At 44.1% G+C, this 18671-nt stretch overlaps 1 protein-coding gene across 1 annotated transcript in view; it reads right to left on the bottom strand.

Moving 5' to 3' along the window:
* Window positions 1-18671, bottom strand: part of LOC126440349 (pre-mRNA-splicing factor ATP-dependent RNA helicase PRP16-like) — a 183608-nt gene that overhangs the window by 3254 nt on the left and 161683 nt on the right. Inside the window, exon 20 of the mRNA XM_050090637.1 lies at window positions 6082-6299. Within this exon, the coding sequence (XP_049946594.1) occupies window positions 6082-6299 (218 nt within the window). The remainder of the gene's footprint in view (window positions 1-6081; window positions 6300-18671) is intronic.

Raw genomic sequence — 18671 nt, 5'->3', positions numbered from 1 at the left:
CACTGGAAAAAGGTAGTACTCTGTTGTATTCTTTTGCTAATTTCTGTCTCCAAACGAGCATTTCCCATTAATATATTTCCCAAATAAGTTGTCCAAATTTTCAATATCCTGTCCCTTAATATGAATTTGTCTCTTGCCCTCTCTATCCCCTCTGGTTACCACACTAAATTTCATTCCATATTTTTCGACCCTATCATGTAGGATGTCTATTTGCTTTTGTACCTCCTTACTGCTTGTTCCCCACACCACAATATCATCAGCAAATAGTAACAGCTTCATCCCCCTTCCTCTGTGGGCTTCCCTCTCTGACTTTCATCCATCACCATTATAAATAGCAGTGGTGATAACACACTTCCTTGTCTTAGTCCCATAACATTCTCAAAACCATCCAGTTCTTCCAACAGGTGTCTGCACACAACTAGAGCCTTTTTCATACATTGCCTGGATGACTTCAGGTGTTTGCTTTCTAACTCCCTTTCTCTTCAAGGTTGCCCATACCTTTTCCCTGGGAACACTTTCATATGCTTTCACTAGATCGAGAAATTTCATCACCAGATCTTTCCCATACTCCCAATGTCTTTCCATCAACTGTCTCATACTAAAAATTGGGTCCACTCTTGAGCTACCATGATGATAGCCATACTGCTCCTCTTCTAAATGCCCTTCCACTTTTTCTCTCATTCTTCTTTCCAGTATTCTCTCCATTATTTTTGCTACTTGGGATATAAGTGTAAACCCTCGATAGTTGTCACATACTTTCCTGACACCCTTCTTGAAAACTGGGATTATTATTAGCTTTCCCCATTCTTCAGGTACACATCCTTTTTGCCACTGTAGCCCAATTGGTCCAGCTGCCTTTATCATCTACACAGTAATTTCATCTATCCCAGGTGCCTTTCCTGTTTTCATTTTTCTCAGAGCTAGTTCCACTTCTAACATCATTATATCCGGCCCCTCTGCCATACTTCTATTCACTTTCCATTATCGTTCTTCACATTAGTAACTTATCAAAGTACTCTTTCCGTACTTTCCTTGACTCCTCTGGTTGCATAAATAGCTCTCCACTTTCCCCTTTCACTAGCTTTGTGTATGTTTTTTCCTTCCTCATACTCTTTGTAATTCCATATATCATCCTCTTACCACTAGTAACATCTTTTGCCAACTCTCGGGTGAATTTCTCCCAGCTTTTGCTCTTTTCTTCTGCTACCATTTTCTTACATTTATTTAAGAATTTTATTAGATGAAAAACACCAGGGAAATCACATCAAACAACACACTTCTTGCTCTAAGCGGAACACCACTCTTCACCCAAATAAATTACGGCAACCTCTATTATGAAATGCTTTTGAACAGGGTTCTTCAAAAAGCCAAAATGTGAAGAAATTCAACATCGATTTGTATGCAACTCTTACACAAGCAGGAATTCCACTCAGTAAGATGAACCATCCTGCTTTCAAGGGATTTTTTTTTTCAAAAATGCACAAAGATATCAATGCCTATTGAGACTATTTTAAGAAAAAACTATGTGGAGCCTGTTTACCAAGAAACCATACAAAGAATCAAGGAGGAAGTGTCTGACTGCAATGTGGGAATAATTTTGGATGAAACAATATACTCAGTGGGATGATATATTTTGAACACTTTAATTTTTCCCTTTGCAGGGAAGAAAGTTAAGTCCATACTGCACTGTTAAAAAATGTAAGAGCTGGAAAAAAAACCCCAACAATGCAGTAAAGTAACGAAATCATGGATTTCTGTCAAAAACAGTGGCCTTGTGGTACTGAGTTTGAGAAAATTCTTCTGGTTGTTAAAGATAAGGTTCAGCACCTGGTTTCAGCTGTTAACTAACTGAGACGTGAGCAAATGAATATGACATCACTAATTACTTCATCTCTGCTCTGAAGAAGATTGAAAAGAAAGCTCTGAGTCATATTGTTGCCTACAAGAAAATCACTGGCCTGCCCACAACAAATTTCTTGGTAATTACTCACTGGGGTTCTTGGGTTGGGTGTGCTGCTATGTTGTGTGAGAATTTTCACAAGATTAAAGAGTTTGTGCTTTTTTTGGATCTAGCCAATACTTTCCACGGCACAGAAACTTCTGCTACTGGAGAAAATACATCATTTGCAGACAGAACTGTCGTGCATCCATAGTTACAAGTACCTCACAACAGCTATTAATGATGAAAAGAACAAGGTCTCATAGAGGAATAACAAAGGGATATTTTTACTTCACTTCCATTAGGGAGTAGTTAGAAGGCTTTGCCAAAGACAAACTTGAGTCTAGTCTACAGAAGAATCCAGGTATTGAGGTATTTGCCACATCTGTATAACTGCCATTCTGAGTGAATAAAAAGTTTTCCTACTGGTTTCTGTGGTTTTAGCATCCATAAAGACATTGTATCTTCTAGCATGAGCAGACTTATTTTTAAAAATACAGAGAGGCTTATTGTCTTGAAGTACAGAGCTTCATTTTTGTCATTTCTACAGTGAATGATGACCTGATGTACTTGGTTGTAACTCAACAAACTAGAATAGGAGAATTTGTTGAATTAGTTGAGTAAATCAGGACCTTTTAGTCCATTTTTTATCTATTTTTGCACCTGTTACCTTCATTTTTCATCTTTAATTTGCATTTAAAAATCCCAACCTTGCTCATAAAGTAAAGTGAGGTTTGTTAGGGAAGATTGGAATGGAGGAGCATGCTGAATGTGACATACCCATTGTGAGGATGAGGAAAAGGAGGTGGCATGAGAAAGAGTAGGAGGTCATAGTAAATTGGTGAAAAATGTGCAAAGCTTCATTTCAAAGATGATAAATGAGAAATAAAGGTGGCCTAAGAAGGAAGATAATTTAAAAGTGGAAAAAATAATGCAATTAAATGTCTTATGTGGTGTAGCAAGACTCAAGTCTCCTGACTCAAGACAGTTTAGTGGTAGTCATTCGTACATAAAAAGCCACACAGTCACCACATGGTGGTACATAGCATGCATGGTTTCATACACCTTTGATGTAGAACTTACCAGATGTGGGGCTGGAGTAATCGGTAGTGAGGGGCTGCATGGTGTGTTTCTTACAGTGGGTGGAATTGCAGGGGAAGGGACTGTGGGGTAGGGATAACAGTATAAGAATATCACATCGATTAACAAATATGGTGAGCAAGGCCCTGGCACAATGTAAAATAATTTAGAGTAAATGAGACTAGTCAACAAATAGCAGAAGCACTGAGTTGCCAACAGGTAAACACAAAGAAAGAAAGCAAACTTGCTAGCTTTTGGAATAAATCCTTTGACAAGGTACACCCCAGAAGGAAGTGTGCAGCCACACATGATGCCCCCCTCACACATACACCTATGGCCCTAAATAGTGCTGGATGGACTCATTGCATGGTTTGACAAGGATGTCATGGACTTTTGAAGGGTTATGGAAGGTGCCAGTGAGTCATGTGGGAACAATATCAAGGAGGGATGATCTGATCTGAGAGTTTGACTGGAGAAAATCTTAAGACTTGACAGAGTAATGTATTGTGCCATTTGAGGCTAGTGTAGTACTGGGTGACAAAGTGGGTGCTTCAGAGTTAAATTTGTCATCATAGGATGAGATGAAGAGATTTGTATATGGACACAATCCATAGTGTAGTTGTGGGAGAACAAAATGAGGAATTTTCTGTAGGTGCAAATATGTTTGCATGGAGGCCTAGGTTGTAGGGAAGAGAGAGTTTCATGTGCTCATGAATACTGATGAGCAATGCAGTTGTGGTACTTGATAGTGAGAAACAGAAAATATAAAACTTCGAATGCTCTTAGAGTGTACAAGTAAACTACAAATATGAAGAACACCCAACATGAAAGAACAAACACTGCCTTATGAAGGATGGTTCTGGTGAGATACAAAACAGAATTTCGACATGCTAAAACGCACAGACCAGTGGAGCAGAAAGTAAAATAATTATTCGTCTTTCAGCCATACTGCTTCTTCATTTACTGCTTCAATTTATTCTCTCTTTCTAGGGCACATATTGTTCTCTGTACACTGTCACTGATCTCATTCTAGTTCTTCAAAAATTTGCCCTTTGGAACTTAATTTTTAACTCTTCATACCACGAATATTTCATTCATTAATCAAGCAATCCCATACATATATAGATGCACATCTGCTCTCAAATTGCTGATGGCATTTGATAAAGAACTCTCAAATTCAAAAGTCTATTGAGTCCAGTTAACTGTTAATGGTTCCACCTGGAAAATTACTGATGACTGGCAGTACCAAAAACAACGAGGAATCAAGTCAACTATGAATTTTCGCTCTATGGTTAACTTAACTGATTCTGTTTAACAAACCAATAAATCTACTGTGTTGGAGTGAGAATGGAGGACAGACGGAAGGAAGACTGGCACTTGGCACTCCATAAATGACAATATCATGAGAGATGGAGCACACAGTTGGACAGGAAAAATATATGGAAGAAACTCGACTGTGTTCTTTTCAAATGAACCATACTGGCATTTACCTTGACTGATGCAGAAAAACCATGGAAAACCTTAATCTGGATGTCCAGATGGGGATTTGAAAACACTCCTCTCAATGGAAGGATAGATACATGGAGGCAGGAACAAGGGCAAATAATGACACAACATACATACCGTAAGTGTTCCATATCTACTGAGGCCAAGGTCTTTGGTAACCTAGGAGACAACTCTTTGATATTGTATTATTGATAATGCAAGGTTTATTGTTTGAGTGTACTTGTGTTTTATTAATCAATTAAAATATTGTGAAAAGGTTAGATTGCTATTCACTGCATAGATAATGAGTTGAGTTGCCGACAGGCCCAACAGAAAGACTGTCACACATTTGAGTTTTCAGCCAAGCCCTTCTTCAGAAATGAAAACACACACACATTCACACATATACAGGCATGCTTCACACACACATGATCACTACCTCCATCTGCTGCAGCCAGAATGCAACTTTGGCATTGAATAAACGCAGCAAACTGTAGTGGGGCGGGGAATGGAGAGGGACAGCAGGGTATGAGGTGGGGAGGGGGATGGGGGGAACTGTACACTGTTATTAATCAATTAGTTGTTTGAGTTGGGAGGAAGCGTTTAGAATTTTCAGTTGGTCAGAATTAGTAGAGCAGTGTTACATGGAGAAGTAATTGATATAAAATGGAAGATTAATGTAGATGATGAGTGAGCACGGAAAATGTAATGAGATGATAAATATTAATTAGTGAAATGGTTGAAGAGATTATGATAAGGTGTTACTATAGAAGCAGTGCTCTGATTAAGAGCAGCAGAAGTGGTTAACAGTTGCACTACTGAATGTATTGGGTTAAAATACTTGTCAAATAAACAGTGACTAAATTTACATACATTGTTCATCCTGAATTGTTTAAAACACACAACTTTCATACTACTGACTATTTCAATTAAAATGAATAATAATGAAACTAAGACATGAAAGAGTTACAGACACTGGATGTGAGTGGGCACTGAAATCAATTGGGACTGGGATTCGAACCCTGGTCTCCTGCTTACAAGGCAGATGCTCTAGCCACTAAGCCACATGGACATGGTGGTCATAGTAACTGCACGGACTACCCTAGCATGCCTCCCATCAGACCCAAATTCAAAGACTACTAATGTAGTGCCCCTTGCCCATCATCTTCATTACTTGCACCATTTCGCTGATTCCCGTCAAGAGTTCAAGCCTGGTGTGCATCTGCATTGAAGAGATCTTGCCCTAATTTTGAAAGAACAGACACCACATATGTAAATAATGAAACTGTTTTTAAATCAAAACAGGGACATGAGAGGGATACTAAGCACACAGTTACAGCTCTTAACTTCCCCCTGTATACCTCTATGGGAGCTCTGCCCTTCAACTAAATAAAGTATGATTACCTTAATTAAATTTGTGATGGATAACATCCTTGAAACATAGAACACAAGCATATGTGAAAATATGCAATATGTAAAAAATCATTTACATTAAGTCATCATATCGAATAATTATGAATGAAATAATACATCTGCATCCTCAACATTTGATTTCTCTGTTCAGTGGTCACACTTACGCTTTTGAGGCTGCTTGCAATTTTCGTTCCTCTTCTTCCTTGCGCAGTCTGATCTCTTCCTGTGCAATTTTCATTTGACTTTCCATTTCTTGAAGATGCTCCAGAGCTTGTCGTCTCTTGGCTCTTCCTGAGCGACCTGTCTCCTTCACGGAAAAGAACATAGGGCCCAATTCTGCCAGCCAGTGGCCATCCACAGCAGTAACACACTGCATGTACTCCTATAGAGAAGGAAACGACAGATACATTAACAATGTCAGAGACAAATTCTCCAACCAGGATAAAAAGTGACAGACCACCATTTCCTTTTCAATAGTTGAACTGTTTGTTTATTGGTTTTGTTTATTTGCACACCAAGTTACTACATAAATTTTACAAATTTGCTGATAACAGAATTTATCACAAATATCAATCTGGATAACAAACTAAAGTAATGAAACATAAAATTTCATGCTTAACAGATACTGAGTTAAGAGCACACCAGTGTAAATAAAAGCTACAAAAAACAATCAATGCTGGAGGTAAATCATCCATAGGGCTGTATATATCTTTGGAGAGAAATACCACAAGAGGATAAGCAATGAACAATGAAGCTTCAACAAGCTCTATCACAAACATCCCTCACATTTGACTCGTAAGTGCTGCAGGAAGTTTCAAGTCAACATCTGACTTTTGTAGTCATATACAACATGCTCACATGACAACTTAAGTGAAAAATGGAAAACAAGGGAGAAGGCACTGAGTTGCAGACAGGCACAATGAAAAAGGCTATTAAAATAATTAAGCTTTTGGACAAAGCTCTCCTTCCCCAACAGAAAACATACACACACACATATTCATATGAGCACAAGTCACACACTTACAGCAACTGTTCTGTGTGCTTTGGGTCCATCTGCAACTGTGTCTAACATGAACAGGAAATTGCTGATGTGGGTGGTGGTGATAATGGGGAGACATGGGATACGAAAGGGAAGGGACACTGGGGCAGGAATGGGAGAGGATACTGTGCTGCCTGTGGAAGCGTGCAAGGATGTGACAGGGACATAAGAGGGCTGCTACATGCGGTATTGATAGGCTGTGTTGGAGGACGGGGTGATCCTTTCCAAAGTGTTGATATTATTATTGTTATTATTATAGGGGTAATGCAGGATTAGATTTAATAATGAATAAAAAAAATAGGAATGTGGGTAAGCTACTACAAACAGCATAGTGAACACATTATTGTGGCCAAGATAGATATGAAGCCCACGCCTACCACAGTAGTACAAGTTTATATGCCAACTAGCTCCGCAGATGACGAAGAGATTGATGAAATGTATGATGAGATAACAGAAATTATTCAGATAGTGAAGGGAGACGAAAATTTAATAGTCATGGGTGACTGGAACTTGACAGCAGGAAAAGGAAGAGAAGGAAACGTAGTAGGTGAATATGGAATGGGAGTAAGGAATGAAAGAGGAAGGCGCCTGGTAGAATTTTACACCGAGCATAACTTAATAGTAGTTAACACTTGGTTCAAGAATCATGAAATAAGTGTGTATACATGGAAGAAGCCTGGAGATACTGGAAGGTATCATATAGATTATATAATGGTAAGACAGAGATTCAGGAATCAGGTTTTAAATTGTAAGACATTTCCAGGGGCAGATGTGGACTCTGACCACAATCTATTGGTTATGAACTGTAGATTAAAACTGAAGAAACTGCAAGAAGGTGGTAAATTGAGGAGATGGGACCTGGATAAACTGAAAGAACCAGAGGTTGTAGAGAGCTTCAGGGAGAGCATTAGGGCACAATTGACAAGAACAGGAGAAAGAAATACAGTAGAAGAAGAATGGGTAGCTTTGAGAGAAGAAATAGTGAAGGTAGCAGAGGATCTACATCTACATTTACACTTCGCAAGCCACCCAACGGTGTGGCGGAGGGAACTTTATGTGCCACTGTCATTACCTCCCTTTCCGGTTCCAGTCGCATATGGTTCGCGGGAAGAACGACTGCCGGAAAGCCTCCCTGCGCGCTCAAATCTCTCTAATTTTACATTCGTGATGTCCTCGGGAGGTATAAGTAGGGTGTCCTCAGGAGGTATAAGTAGGGGGAAGCAATATATTCGATACCTCATCCAGAAATGCACCCTCTCGAAACCTGAACAGCAAGCTACACCGCGACGTAGAGAGCCTCTCTTGCAGAGTTTGCCACTTGAGTTTGCTAAACATCACCGTAATGCTATCAAGCTTACCAAATAACCCTGTGATGAAATGCGCCGCTCTTCTTTGGATCTTCTCTATCTCCTCTGTCAACCCGACCTGGTACGGATCCCACACTGATGAGCAATACTCAGGTATAAGTCGAACGAGTGTTTTGTAAGCCACCTCCTTTGTTGATGACTACATTTTCTAAGGACTCTCCCAATGAATCTGAACCTGGTACCCGCCTTACCAACAATTCCACTTCAAATCGTTCCGCACGCATACTCCCACATATTTTACAGAAGTAACTGCTACCAGCGTTTGTTCTGCTGTCATAGAATCATACAATAAAGGGTCCTTCTTTCTATGTATTCGCAATACATTACATTTGCCTATGTTAAGGGTCAGTTGCCACTCCCTGCACCAAGTGCCTATCCGCTGCAGATCTTCCTGCATTTCGCTGCAATTTTCTAATGCTGCAACTTCTCTGTATACAACAGCATCATCCGCGAAAAGCCGCATGGAATTCTGACACTATCTACTAGGTCAATTATATATATTGTGAAAAGCGATGGTCCCATAACACTCCCCTGTGGCACACCAGAGGTTACTTTAATGTCTGTAGATGTCTCTCCATTGAGAACAACATGCTGTGCTCTGTTTGCTAAAAACTCTTCAATCCAGCCACACAGCTGGTCTGATATTCTGTAGGCTCTTACTTTGTTTATCAGGCGACAGTGCGAAACTGTATTGAACGCTTTCCGGAGGTCAAGGAAAATGGCATCTACCTGGGAGCCTGTATCTAATTTTTTCTGGGTCTCATGAACAAATAAAGCGAGTTGGGTCTCACACGATCACTGTTTCCGGAATCCATGTTGATTCCTACAGAGTAGATTCCGGGTTTCCAGAAATGACATGATACGTGAGCAAAAAACATGTTCTAAAATTCTACAACAGATTGATGTCAGAGATACACGTCTATAGTTTTGCGCATCTGCTCGACGACCCTTCTTGAAGACTGGGTCTACCTGTGCTCTTTTCGAATCATTTGGAACCTTCAGTTCCTCTAGAGACTTGCGGTACATGGCTCTAAGAAGGGGGACAAGCTCTTTCGCGTACTCTTTGTAGAATCGAATTGGTATCCCATCAGGTCCAGTGGACTTTCCTCTGTTGAGTGATTTCAGTTGCTTTTCTATTCCTTGGACACTTATTTCGATGTCAGCCATTTTTTCGTTTGTGTGAGGATTTAGAGAAGGAACTGCAGTGCGGTCTTCCTCTGTGAAACAGCTTTGGAAAAAGGTGTTTAGTATTTCAGCTTTACGCGTGTCATCCTCTGTTTCAATGCCATCATCATCCCAGACTGTCTGGATATGCTGTTTCAAGCCACTTACTGATTTAACATAAGACCAGAACTTCCTAGGATTTTTTGTCAAGTCGGTACATAGAATTTTACTTTTGAATTCACTGAACGCTTCACGCATAGCCCTCCTTACACTAACTTTGGCATCGTTTAGCTTCTGTTTGTCTGAGAGGTTTTGGCTGCGTTTAAACTTGCAGTGAAGCTATCTTTGCTTTCGCAGTAGTTTCCTAACTTTGTTGTTGAACCGTGGTGGGTTTTTCCCGTCCCTCACAGTTTTACTCAGCATGTACCTGTATAAAACGCATTTTATGACTGCCTTGAACTTTTTCCATAAACACTCAACATTGTCAGTGTCGGAACAGAAATTTTGTTTTAATCTGTTAGGTAGTCTGAAATCTGCCTTCTATTACTCTTGCTAAACAGATAAACCTTCCTCCCTTTTTTTTATATTCCTATTTACTTCCATATTCAGGGATGCTGCAACGGCCTTATGATCACTGATTCCCTGTTCTGCACTTACAGAATCGAAAAGTTTGGGTTTGTTCATTATCAGTAGGCCCAAGATGTTATCTCCATGAGTCATTCTCTGTTTAATTGCTTGAGGTAATTTTCGGATAGTGCACTCAGTATAATGTTACTCGATGCTCTGTCCCTACCACCCGTCCTAAACATCTGAGTGTCCCAGTCTATATCTGGTAAATTGAAATCTCCACCTAAGACTATAACATGCTGAGAAAGTTTATGTGAAATGTATTCCAGATTTTCTCTCAGTAGTAGTAGTAGAGGGGCTTGTGGGCGCACGACAGCAAGGTCTTCAGCGCCCATTCAGTATCATAGTGAGACGGGTATCAAGAAAAAAAAAAAAAAAACTCAGAACATTGACATAAAACGGAACATAAAACACGGGGAACAATCATTGAAAAATATGTGCTCACCCACACCAAAGCGTGGGATGAAGCAGGGCGTCAGCAGTAAAACATGGACAACACAGGAAGAAAATGGTAGAGGGAGCTAAAACAATGTAGCAGATGGAAGTGGCTGGCTGACCACAGGGAAAAAAGGGAGGAGTCAGCCACTCTGCAACACACAAAAACCTCCAGCCTAAAAGTTTAGGCCAGAGTCCAGACACATCACAAAACTTAAAAACCCTAGACACACACGTCTCATCATTAGCTAAAACACAAGGCAGATCCCCATCAACCTGTGCTTCTGCCCTTGCATCACGGTATAAAATGCAGTCTGTTAAAATGTGCCGGACAGAGATGTGCACACCACAAGCATCACAAAACGGACGATCCTCCCACCATAATAAATAGTTATGCGTCAGAGGACAGTGCCTGATCCGAAGACGTGTGAGGGCCACCTCTTCCCGCCTGAGCAACCGGCAGGAGGAACGCCACGGCCGAGTGGTTGACTCGACCAACCGCAGTTTATTCGCCTTCACCGCCAGCTATTCGTCCTCCCACAACTCCATGCACTTCCTGTGGAGTGCAGCGATGACTGACTGCAAGGGGATACGACACTGGACCACATCCTGCTCTCTGCAGGCCTCCTTGGCAGCCCGATCAGCCTGTTCATTGCCCCATATGCCGACATGACCAGGCACCCAGCAGAAGGATACCTCTTTACCCCGCTGTTGGAGCAAGTACAGTTGGTCATGTATCAGCTGGACCATCTCCTCAGTCGGGTATAGGTTCTGCAGTGATTGTAAGGCACTAAGAGAATCGGAGCAGAGAAGAAATCGATCGCCCCGAACACGATGCATTTGCTCCAGTGCCTTCAGGATCGCGTGGAGCTCCGCTGCGAAAACGGTGTATTCAGCAGGGAGGCGAATCCGGGTAACATGATCAGGGAACACCACAGAACAGCCAAGGAAAGTCTCCCGTTTGGAGCCATCAGTATAAACGACAGTGAAACCGTGATGCACATCTAAAATGTTAAAAAACAGAGATTGGAACGTAAAATCTGGTGTGCCATCTTTTTTAAAATTAGTCAAATCTAAAATAAGTTTGGGTCTCTGGAGGAGCCAAGGTGGAGATCTGCTCCAACCGCGACGTAAAACACGAAGACCAGCCATAGACATCGCACCGAGGCAATCCTGTGCGCGAATCCCATAGGGCTGCGTCGCACGTTGCCGGTTATGAAACAATCGTGCCAGAGGAGGCTGAGCAACGGTATGGTATGCAGGGGTGTATGGTGTGGACAAAGTTTTATACGCCTGGCGCACTGTAAGTAGCCGTCGCCGCATATGAAGTGGCGGTTCACCAGCCTCTGCACAGAGGCTTGGTATGAGGCTAGTTGGGAATACCCCAGTGGCCAACCGAAGCCCTTCATGGTGCACAACGTCCAACATCTTTAAGTAAGAAGGCCTCGCAGACCCATACACCATGCACCCATAATCGAGCCGAGATCGCACAAACGCCCTGTAAAACTGGAGCAGACAAGTCCTGTCAGCTCCCCATGTACTGTGGCTAAGACATTTTAAAATACTTAAAGCCTTAAGTGACCGCCGTTTCAGGTCTTTAAGATGAGGTAACCACGTGAGCTTCGAGTCAAAAATGAGCCCCAGAAATCTCACCGTGTCTTTAAAAGTAAGAATAGTGTCCCTCATCCTCAACTCAGGAAAGGTTAAAATCGAACGAGAACGGTTAAAAAGAACACATACAGACTTCTCGGTGGAAAACTCAAAACCACTCTTCTGCGCCCAGTCATCCAAATGCCTGATCGTAAGTTGCAACTGACGAGTTGTCGTTGCAAGGCTTGAAGAAGAGCAAAACAAAGAGAAATCATCCACAAACAAAGAACACTGGACAGGACTTTTCACTATGGACGTAATGCTATTAATAGCGATGGCAAAGAGAGTCACACTTAAAACGCTACCCTGAGGGACACCGTTCTCCTGCGCAAAGCGATCAGACAGGACATCACCAATTCGGTATCTAAAATATCGTGGCGAGAGGAAAGACTGAATAAAAAGAGGAAGACAACCACGAAAACCCCATTTGTGAAGCTGCTCCAGGATGAGACGCCTCCAAGTGGTATCGTAGGCCTTCTTGATGTCGAAAAATACACCTAGAAGGTGATGACGGCGTAGGAAAGCTTGTTGTATTGCCGCCTCCAGGAGGGCAAGGTTATCGAAGGTGGAACGAAACCTCCTGAACCCACACTGAAAGCGACTAAGGAGTTGCCGGGATTCCAACATCCAGACAAGGCGGCGGTTGACCATCTGCTCCAAGGTCTTCCCTATGCAACTAGTGAGGGCAACACTACGGTAGCTACTTGGGCTCGTGCGGTCTTTCCCAGGTTTTAAAAAAGGGATTAAAACTGCCTCACGCCACGTGTCAGGAAAGTGACCCGACGCCCAAATGGCATTAAAAAGTGCGAGGAGGATTTCTCTGTTGCGCATTGTGAGGTGCCATAGCATACTGTAATGGATTCTGTCGTGACCAGGGGATGTGTCACGAGCTCCAGACAATGCAGGAATCCAGCTCCCACAGAGAAAATGGGCAGTTGTAAATTTCATGAGAAGTGGACTGGAAGTCCAGACTACATCTCTCAGCAACGGCTCTATGGTGCTGGAGACCTGGATCCTGACTGGTTGTTGCAGTAACTGTGGCAAAATACGCTGCCATAGTCTGGGCAATGTCTCGCGGATCCGTGTGGAGAGTGCCGTTATTCATTACAGCAGCTATGGGGCACCTCCCTCCTCTGCCAGAAATTCTCCTGATGGTCTCCCACACAATGGAACTGTTGGTGGAAAGATTAATGGTGTTCAGGAACTGTTGCCATGACCTCTTCTTGCTCTCACGAATAATGCGGCGACATCTTGCCCTCGCCACCTGAAAGGCTGCAAGATTCTCAGCAGTCGGCCCACACTTGAACCGACGCAGAGCTGCACGCCTCATCCTGATTGCAGAGCGGCATTCGGCACTCCACCAAGGCACAGGTGGCCGCTTCCGGTGGCCTGTGGTCTGTGGAATGGATGCTGCAGCGGCGTGGTGGACCATTTTGGTAATATGATCCACCCACACCTCAACATTCGCACAGTGTTTGAATTGGGCCAACTGGCTATAAAGTGTCCAGTCAGCTCCACTGAGCACCCATCGTGATGGTCTCTTTTCGGGGCCCAGACCATCTGGCAGGTGAATCCAGATTGGGAAATGATCACTGCCGTGCAAGTCAGCGACCACTTCCCAGTGAGCACTGGGGGCAAGAGCTGGAGAGCAAAGCGAGAGATCAATGGCAGAGAACGACCCAGTCGCTGTGCAGAAATGAGTACTCTGTCCTCCATTGAGCAAGTAGGCGCAGGATGACAGGAGAAGCCTCTCAATTGCTCTACCCCTGGGGCAGGTAATTGCAGAGCCCCAAAGCACATTGTGGGCATTAAAATCACCACAAATAATGAAAGGCTGGGGAGCTGTGTAAGAAGGTCGGTGAGGGCCACTTCATCAAGTGCATCATGTGGGGGCAAGTAAAGCGAGCATACAGCCAATGGATGACGCACGTGCACAGACACAGCGACGGCCTGTAAAGTCGTCGTAAGTGTGAGAGGCGAGGAGGGGTAGTCCGTCCTGACGAAAATACCTACGCCTCCTCTAGCTCTCTCTCCACGCAGGTCGTCCTTTTTGTGGAGTGTATAGCCTCATATCTCAGGGGAGTATGATGGATGGAAATAAGTCTCCTGGAGACAGAGACACAGTGGTCTACCCTGCGATAGTAGACGAAGTTCCTCCACATGCGTCCTGAACCCTTTCAAGTTCCACTGAAGTATGGGAGCCATCTATGATGGGGGTAGCACCTTCATCCTGGCTCTCTGACGGGGCGGGGAGACTGCAGCAGGTGGAGGGGCAGGTGTGGGGCGAGACTATTTCCCCACACATACATCGGATTCCATCAACTCTGGGGAAGAGTCAGAGGAAGCCTCACGGAAAACCACATCTGCATGGTCAGACGGTTTACTACGGGATTTGACCCACTGTTGCTGCTGTATGGGAGCTTTCTGCGGTTTGGTGGGCTTTGGGGGAGCTGATGTGGGAGTGGTAATGGCTGTACTGGGCTTCGGAACATCCTCAGCTGTTGGAGGCGTCAGGGGCTGGCCCAAGTTCGCCACTGTACCTTTGTCTGCCATTCGAATAGGGGCTACTGGCTCTGAAACACTGGCTGCGTTGCAAGTGCACTGACAGCTGCATGTATTAGTGCCAACACTCACCACCTCTGTATGCGTGGAGGCATTGACTTTTGGAGTAGGCTTCTGAACCAGAGAGGCAAAAGATGTAGCAAATGTGGGAGGTTGCATCGACTTAAAGATCTTCTTGGCCTCACCATAGGGGATACGCTTAGTTGTTTTTATTTCCTGGACTTTGCGTTCCTCTAAAAATATTCGGCAGTCCCTACTCCAAACAGGGTGGTTCCCAGAGCAATTGATACATTTGGCTGGAGAGGAGCAACCAACTCCATCATGAGCAGCTTTACCACAGTTGCCACAAGTCGCGTCGCCTTTGCATCCTAAGGTGGTATGCCCAAAATGCTGGCATTTGAGACAGCGCATTGGGGTCGGGAAATAAGGCGAAGAAAGCCAGCTTTCACATGTTCAGGAAGTTTCGTGCTACTGAAGGTTAGAATAAAGGAGTCGGATTTGGCAAGATTGCCATCAACCCTCCTCATGATATGTTGAACATCAATGATACCTGCCGGAGCCCACTCACGTTGCAGTTCTTCCTTGGGAATGTCAACTAGATCCCGGCACGTCACAACACCTTTGCTGTAGTTCAAGGTGCTGTGCAGTTCAGTGTCTATGGCATACTCTCCAAGGCATTTAGCAGACTGAAGTTTAGTCGGTCGCTGGGAAGTGGAAGTTTCCACTAGCAAGGTCCCATTACGTAAGCGCTTCACCGATTTTGAGGAGCCACAGATTCCCTCCAATCCCTTTTGTATATAGAAGGGCGAAACTTTCTCGAAACTACCCTCCTTCCGTTTCACAATGAGAAACACATTCGGATCACCAGAATGCATTCTGTTACCTAAGACTGGACTTATCAAAGAAGTGCCGGAGTCAGGGGGACTGACTGCACGAGCCCTCTTAAGAGACTGGGTGTTAGAACCTTCCAGCGGCCCACCCTTTCCGCTGGGAGGAAGAAAAGAGGATTTTGAAGGATCCATCTCGGTCCCACGAGCAGCTAGGGAACTACAAGTCCACCTAGACAGAGCCCCGCGTGCCTAGGTAAGCCTTATACAACTGAGGTGCGGCAGGTTCCCCAGAGGTTGCCCGCTAACGACTGTTCCACCTCAACAGCCATGCATCTCATCAGCGCGCAGCACACCTTGAGATTGAGGGGTTGTTTATAGAGGTTTATTCCATCCTCGCGATCCGGGCGGTCAAGCCAAGATCCCCACTCCCTGAGACACACAACATTCCACTGCCGCGCCGCACAGTGGTCGTTGAAGTATGCCCAGAGCTTACGGTGACAGAGGACAGGCGGCGCTTACCAGTCCCCAGCTCAGGAACCCCGGGGTCGCCAAGCTCGTACCCAGCATATGAATCCTGAGCCCCTGGGGGCAGATTTTCTCTCAGTTGTTCTACCACTAATGCTGCTGAGTCTGGAGGTCGGTAAAAGGAGCCAATTCTTAACCTAGCTCGGTTGCTGAGTATAACCTCCACCCATAATAATTCACAGGAACTACACACTTGTACTTCACTACAGGATAAACTACTACTAAAAGCGACAAACACGCCACCACTGGTTGCATGCAAGCTATCCTTTCTAAACACCGTCTGTGCCTTTGTAAAAATTTCGGCAGAATTTATCTCTGGCTTCAGACAGCTTTCCGTACCTATAAAGATTTCAGCTTCGGTGCTTTCTATCAGCGCTTGAAGTTCCGGTACTTTATCAACGCAGCTTTGACAGTTTACAACTACAGTACCGATTGCTGCTAGGTCCCCGCATGTCCTGACTTTGCCCCGCACCCTTTAAGGCTGTTGCCCTTTCTGTGCTTGCCCGAGGCCATCTAACCTAAAAAACTGCCCAGTCCACGCCACACAACCCCTGCTACCTGTGTAGCCATCTGCTGTGTATAGTGGACTCCTGACCTATTCAGCAGAACCCGAAACCCTACCACCCTATGGCGCAAGTCAAGGATTCTGCAGCCCACATGGTCGCAGAACCGTCTCAGTCTCTGATTCAAACCCTCCACTCGGCTCTGTACCACAGGTCCGCAGTCAGTCCTGTTGACGATGCTGCAGATGGTGAGCTCTGCTTTCATCCCGCTAGCAAGACTGGCAGTGTTTACCAAATCAGATAGCCGCCAGAAGCCAGACAGGATTTCCTTCGATCCATAGCGACACACATCATTGGTGCCGACATGAGCGACCACCTGCAAATGGGTGCACCCTGTACTCTTCATGGCATCCGGAAGGACCCTTTCCACATCTGGAATGACTTCCCCCAGTATGCACACGGAGTGCACATTGGTTTTCTTCCCCTCTCTTGCTGCCATATCCCTAAGGGGCCCCATTATGCGCCTGACGTTCGAGCTCCCAACTACCAGTAAGCCCTCCCTCTGCGACCGCCCAGATCTTGCAGACTGACGGGCAACCTCTGGAACAGGACAAGCAGCCATGTCCAGCCAAAGATCAGTATCAGCCGGAGACAGAGCCTGAAACCGGTTCGTCAGACAAACTGGAGAGGCCTTCCGTTCAGCCCTCCCCCTGCCACACCTCGAGACGACCTCCCACTCTACCATGGGTGAGGGGTCAGCCTCAATGTGGGCAGTATCCCGGGCAGCCGTAGTCCGATCGGACGATGCGTGGGATGAGCTGGCTGTCCCCGACAAACCCCCATCCGGACCTCCACAGTGATGCCCATTGACAACAGCCTCAATCTGTGTGACCGATCAAGTAGATAAAAAGACGAGGGCTAATAGAAATCCTTGGGTAACAGAAGAGATTTTGAACTTAATTGATGAAAGGAGAAAATACAAAAATGCAGTAAATGAAGCAGGCAAAAAGGAATACAAACGTCTCAAAAGTGAGATCGACAGGGAGTGCAAAATGGCTAAGCAGGGATGGTTAGAGGACAAATGTAAGGATGTAGAGGCACATATCACTAGGGGGTAAGATAAATACTGCCTACAGGAAAATTAAAGAGATCTTTGAAGAAAAGAGAACCACTTGCATGAATATCAAGAGCTCAGATGGAAATCCAGTAATAAGCAAAGAAGGGAAAGTAGAAAGGTGGAAGGAGTATATAGAGAGTCTATACAAGGGCAATTTTCTTGAGGAGAATATTATAGAAATGGAAGAGAATGTAGATGAAGAGGAAATGGGAGATATGATACTGCATGAAGAGTTTGACAGAGCACTGAAAGACCTGAATCGAAACAAGGCCCTGTGAGTAGACAACATTCCATTAGAACTGCTGACAGCCTTGGGAGAGCAAGTCCTGACAAAACTCTACCATCTGGTGAGCAAGATGTATGAGACAGGCGAAATGCCCTCAGACTTCAAGGAGAATATAATAATTCCAATCTCAAAGAAAGCAGGTGTTGACAGATGTGAAAATTATCGAACTATCAGTTTAATAAGCCATGGCTGCAAAATACTAACACGAATTCTTTACAGATGAATGGAAAAACTGGTAGAAGCCGACCTCGGGAAAGATCAGTTTGGATTTCATAGAAATGTTGGAACATGTGAGGCAATACTGACCCTACAACGTATTTTACAAAATAGATTAAGGAAAGGCAAACCTACATTTCTAGCGTTTGTAGACTTAGAGAAAGCTTTTGACAATATTGACTGGAATACTCTCTTTCAAATTCTGAAGGTGGCAGGGGTAAAATACATGGAGTGAAAGGCTATTTACAATTTGTACAAAAACCAGATGGCTGTTATAAAAGTTGAGTGGCATGAAAGGGAATCAGTGGTTGGGAAGGGAGTGAGACAGGGTTGAAGCCTATCCCCGATGTTATTCAATCTGTATATTGGGCAAGCAGTAAAGGAAACAAAAGAAAAATTCGGAGTAGGTATCAAAATCAATGGAGAAGAAATA

Source organism: Schistocerca serialis, unplaced genomic scaffold (assembly GCF_023864345.2).
Source record: "Schistocerca serialis cubense isolate TAMUIC-IGC-003099 unplaced genomic scaffold, iqSchSeri2.2 HiC_scaffold_1362, whole genome shotgun sequence".
NCBI classification, from domain to species: Eukaryota; Metazoa; Arthropoda; class Insecta; order Orthoptera; family Acrididae; genus Schistocerca; species Schistocerca serialis.
This window is presented reverse-complemented; position numbering and strand designations above follow the sequence as displayed.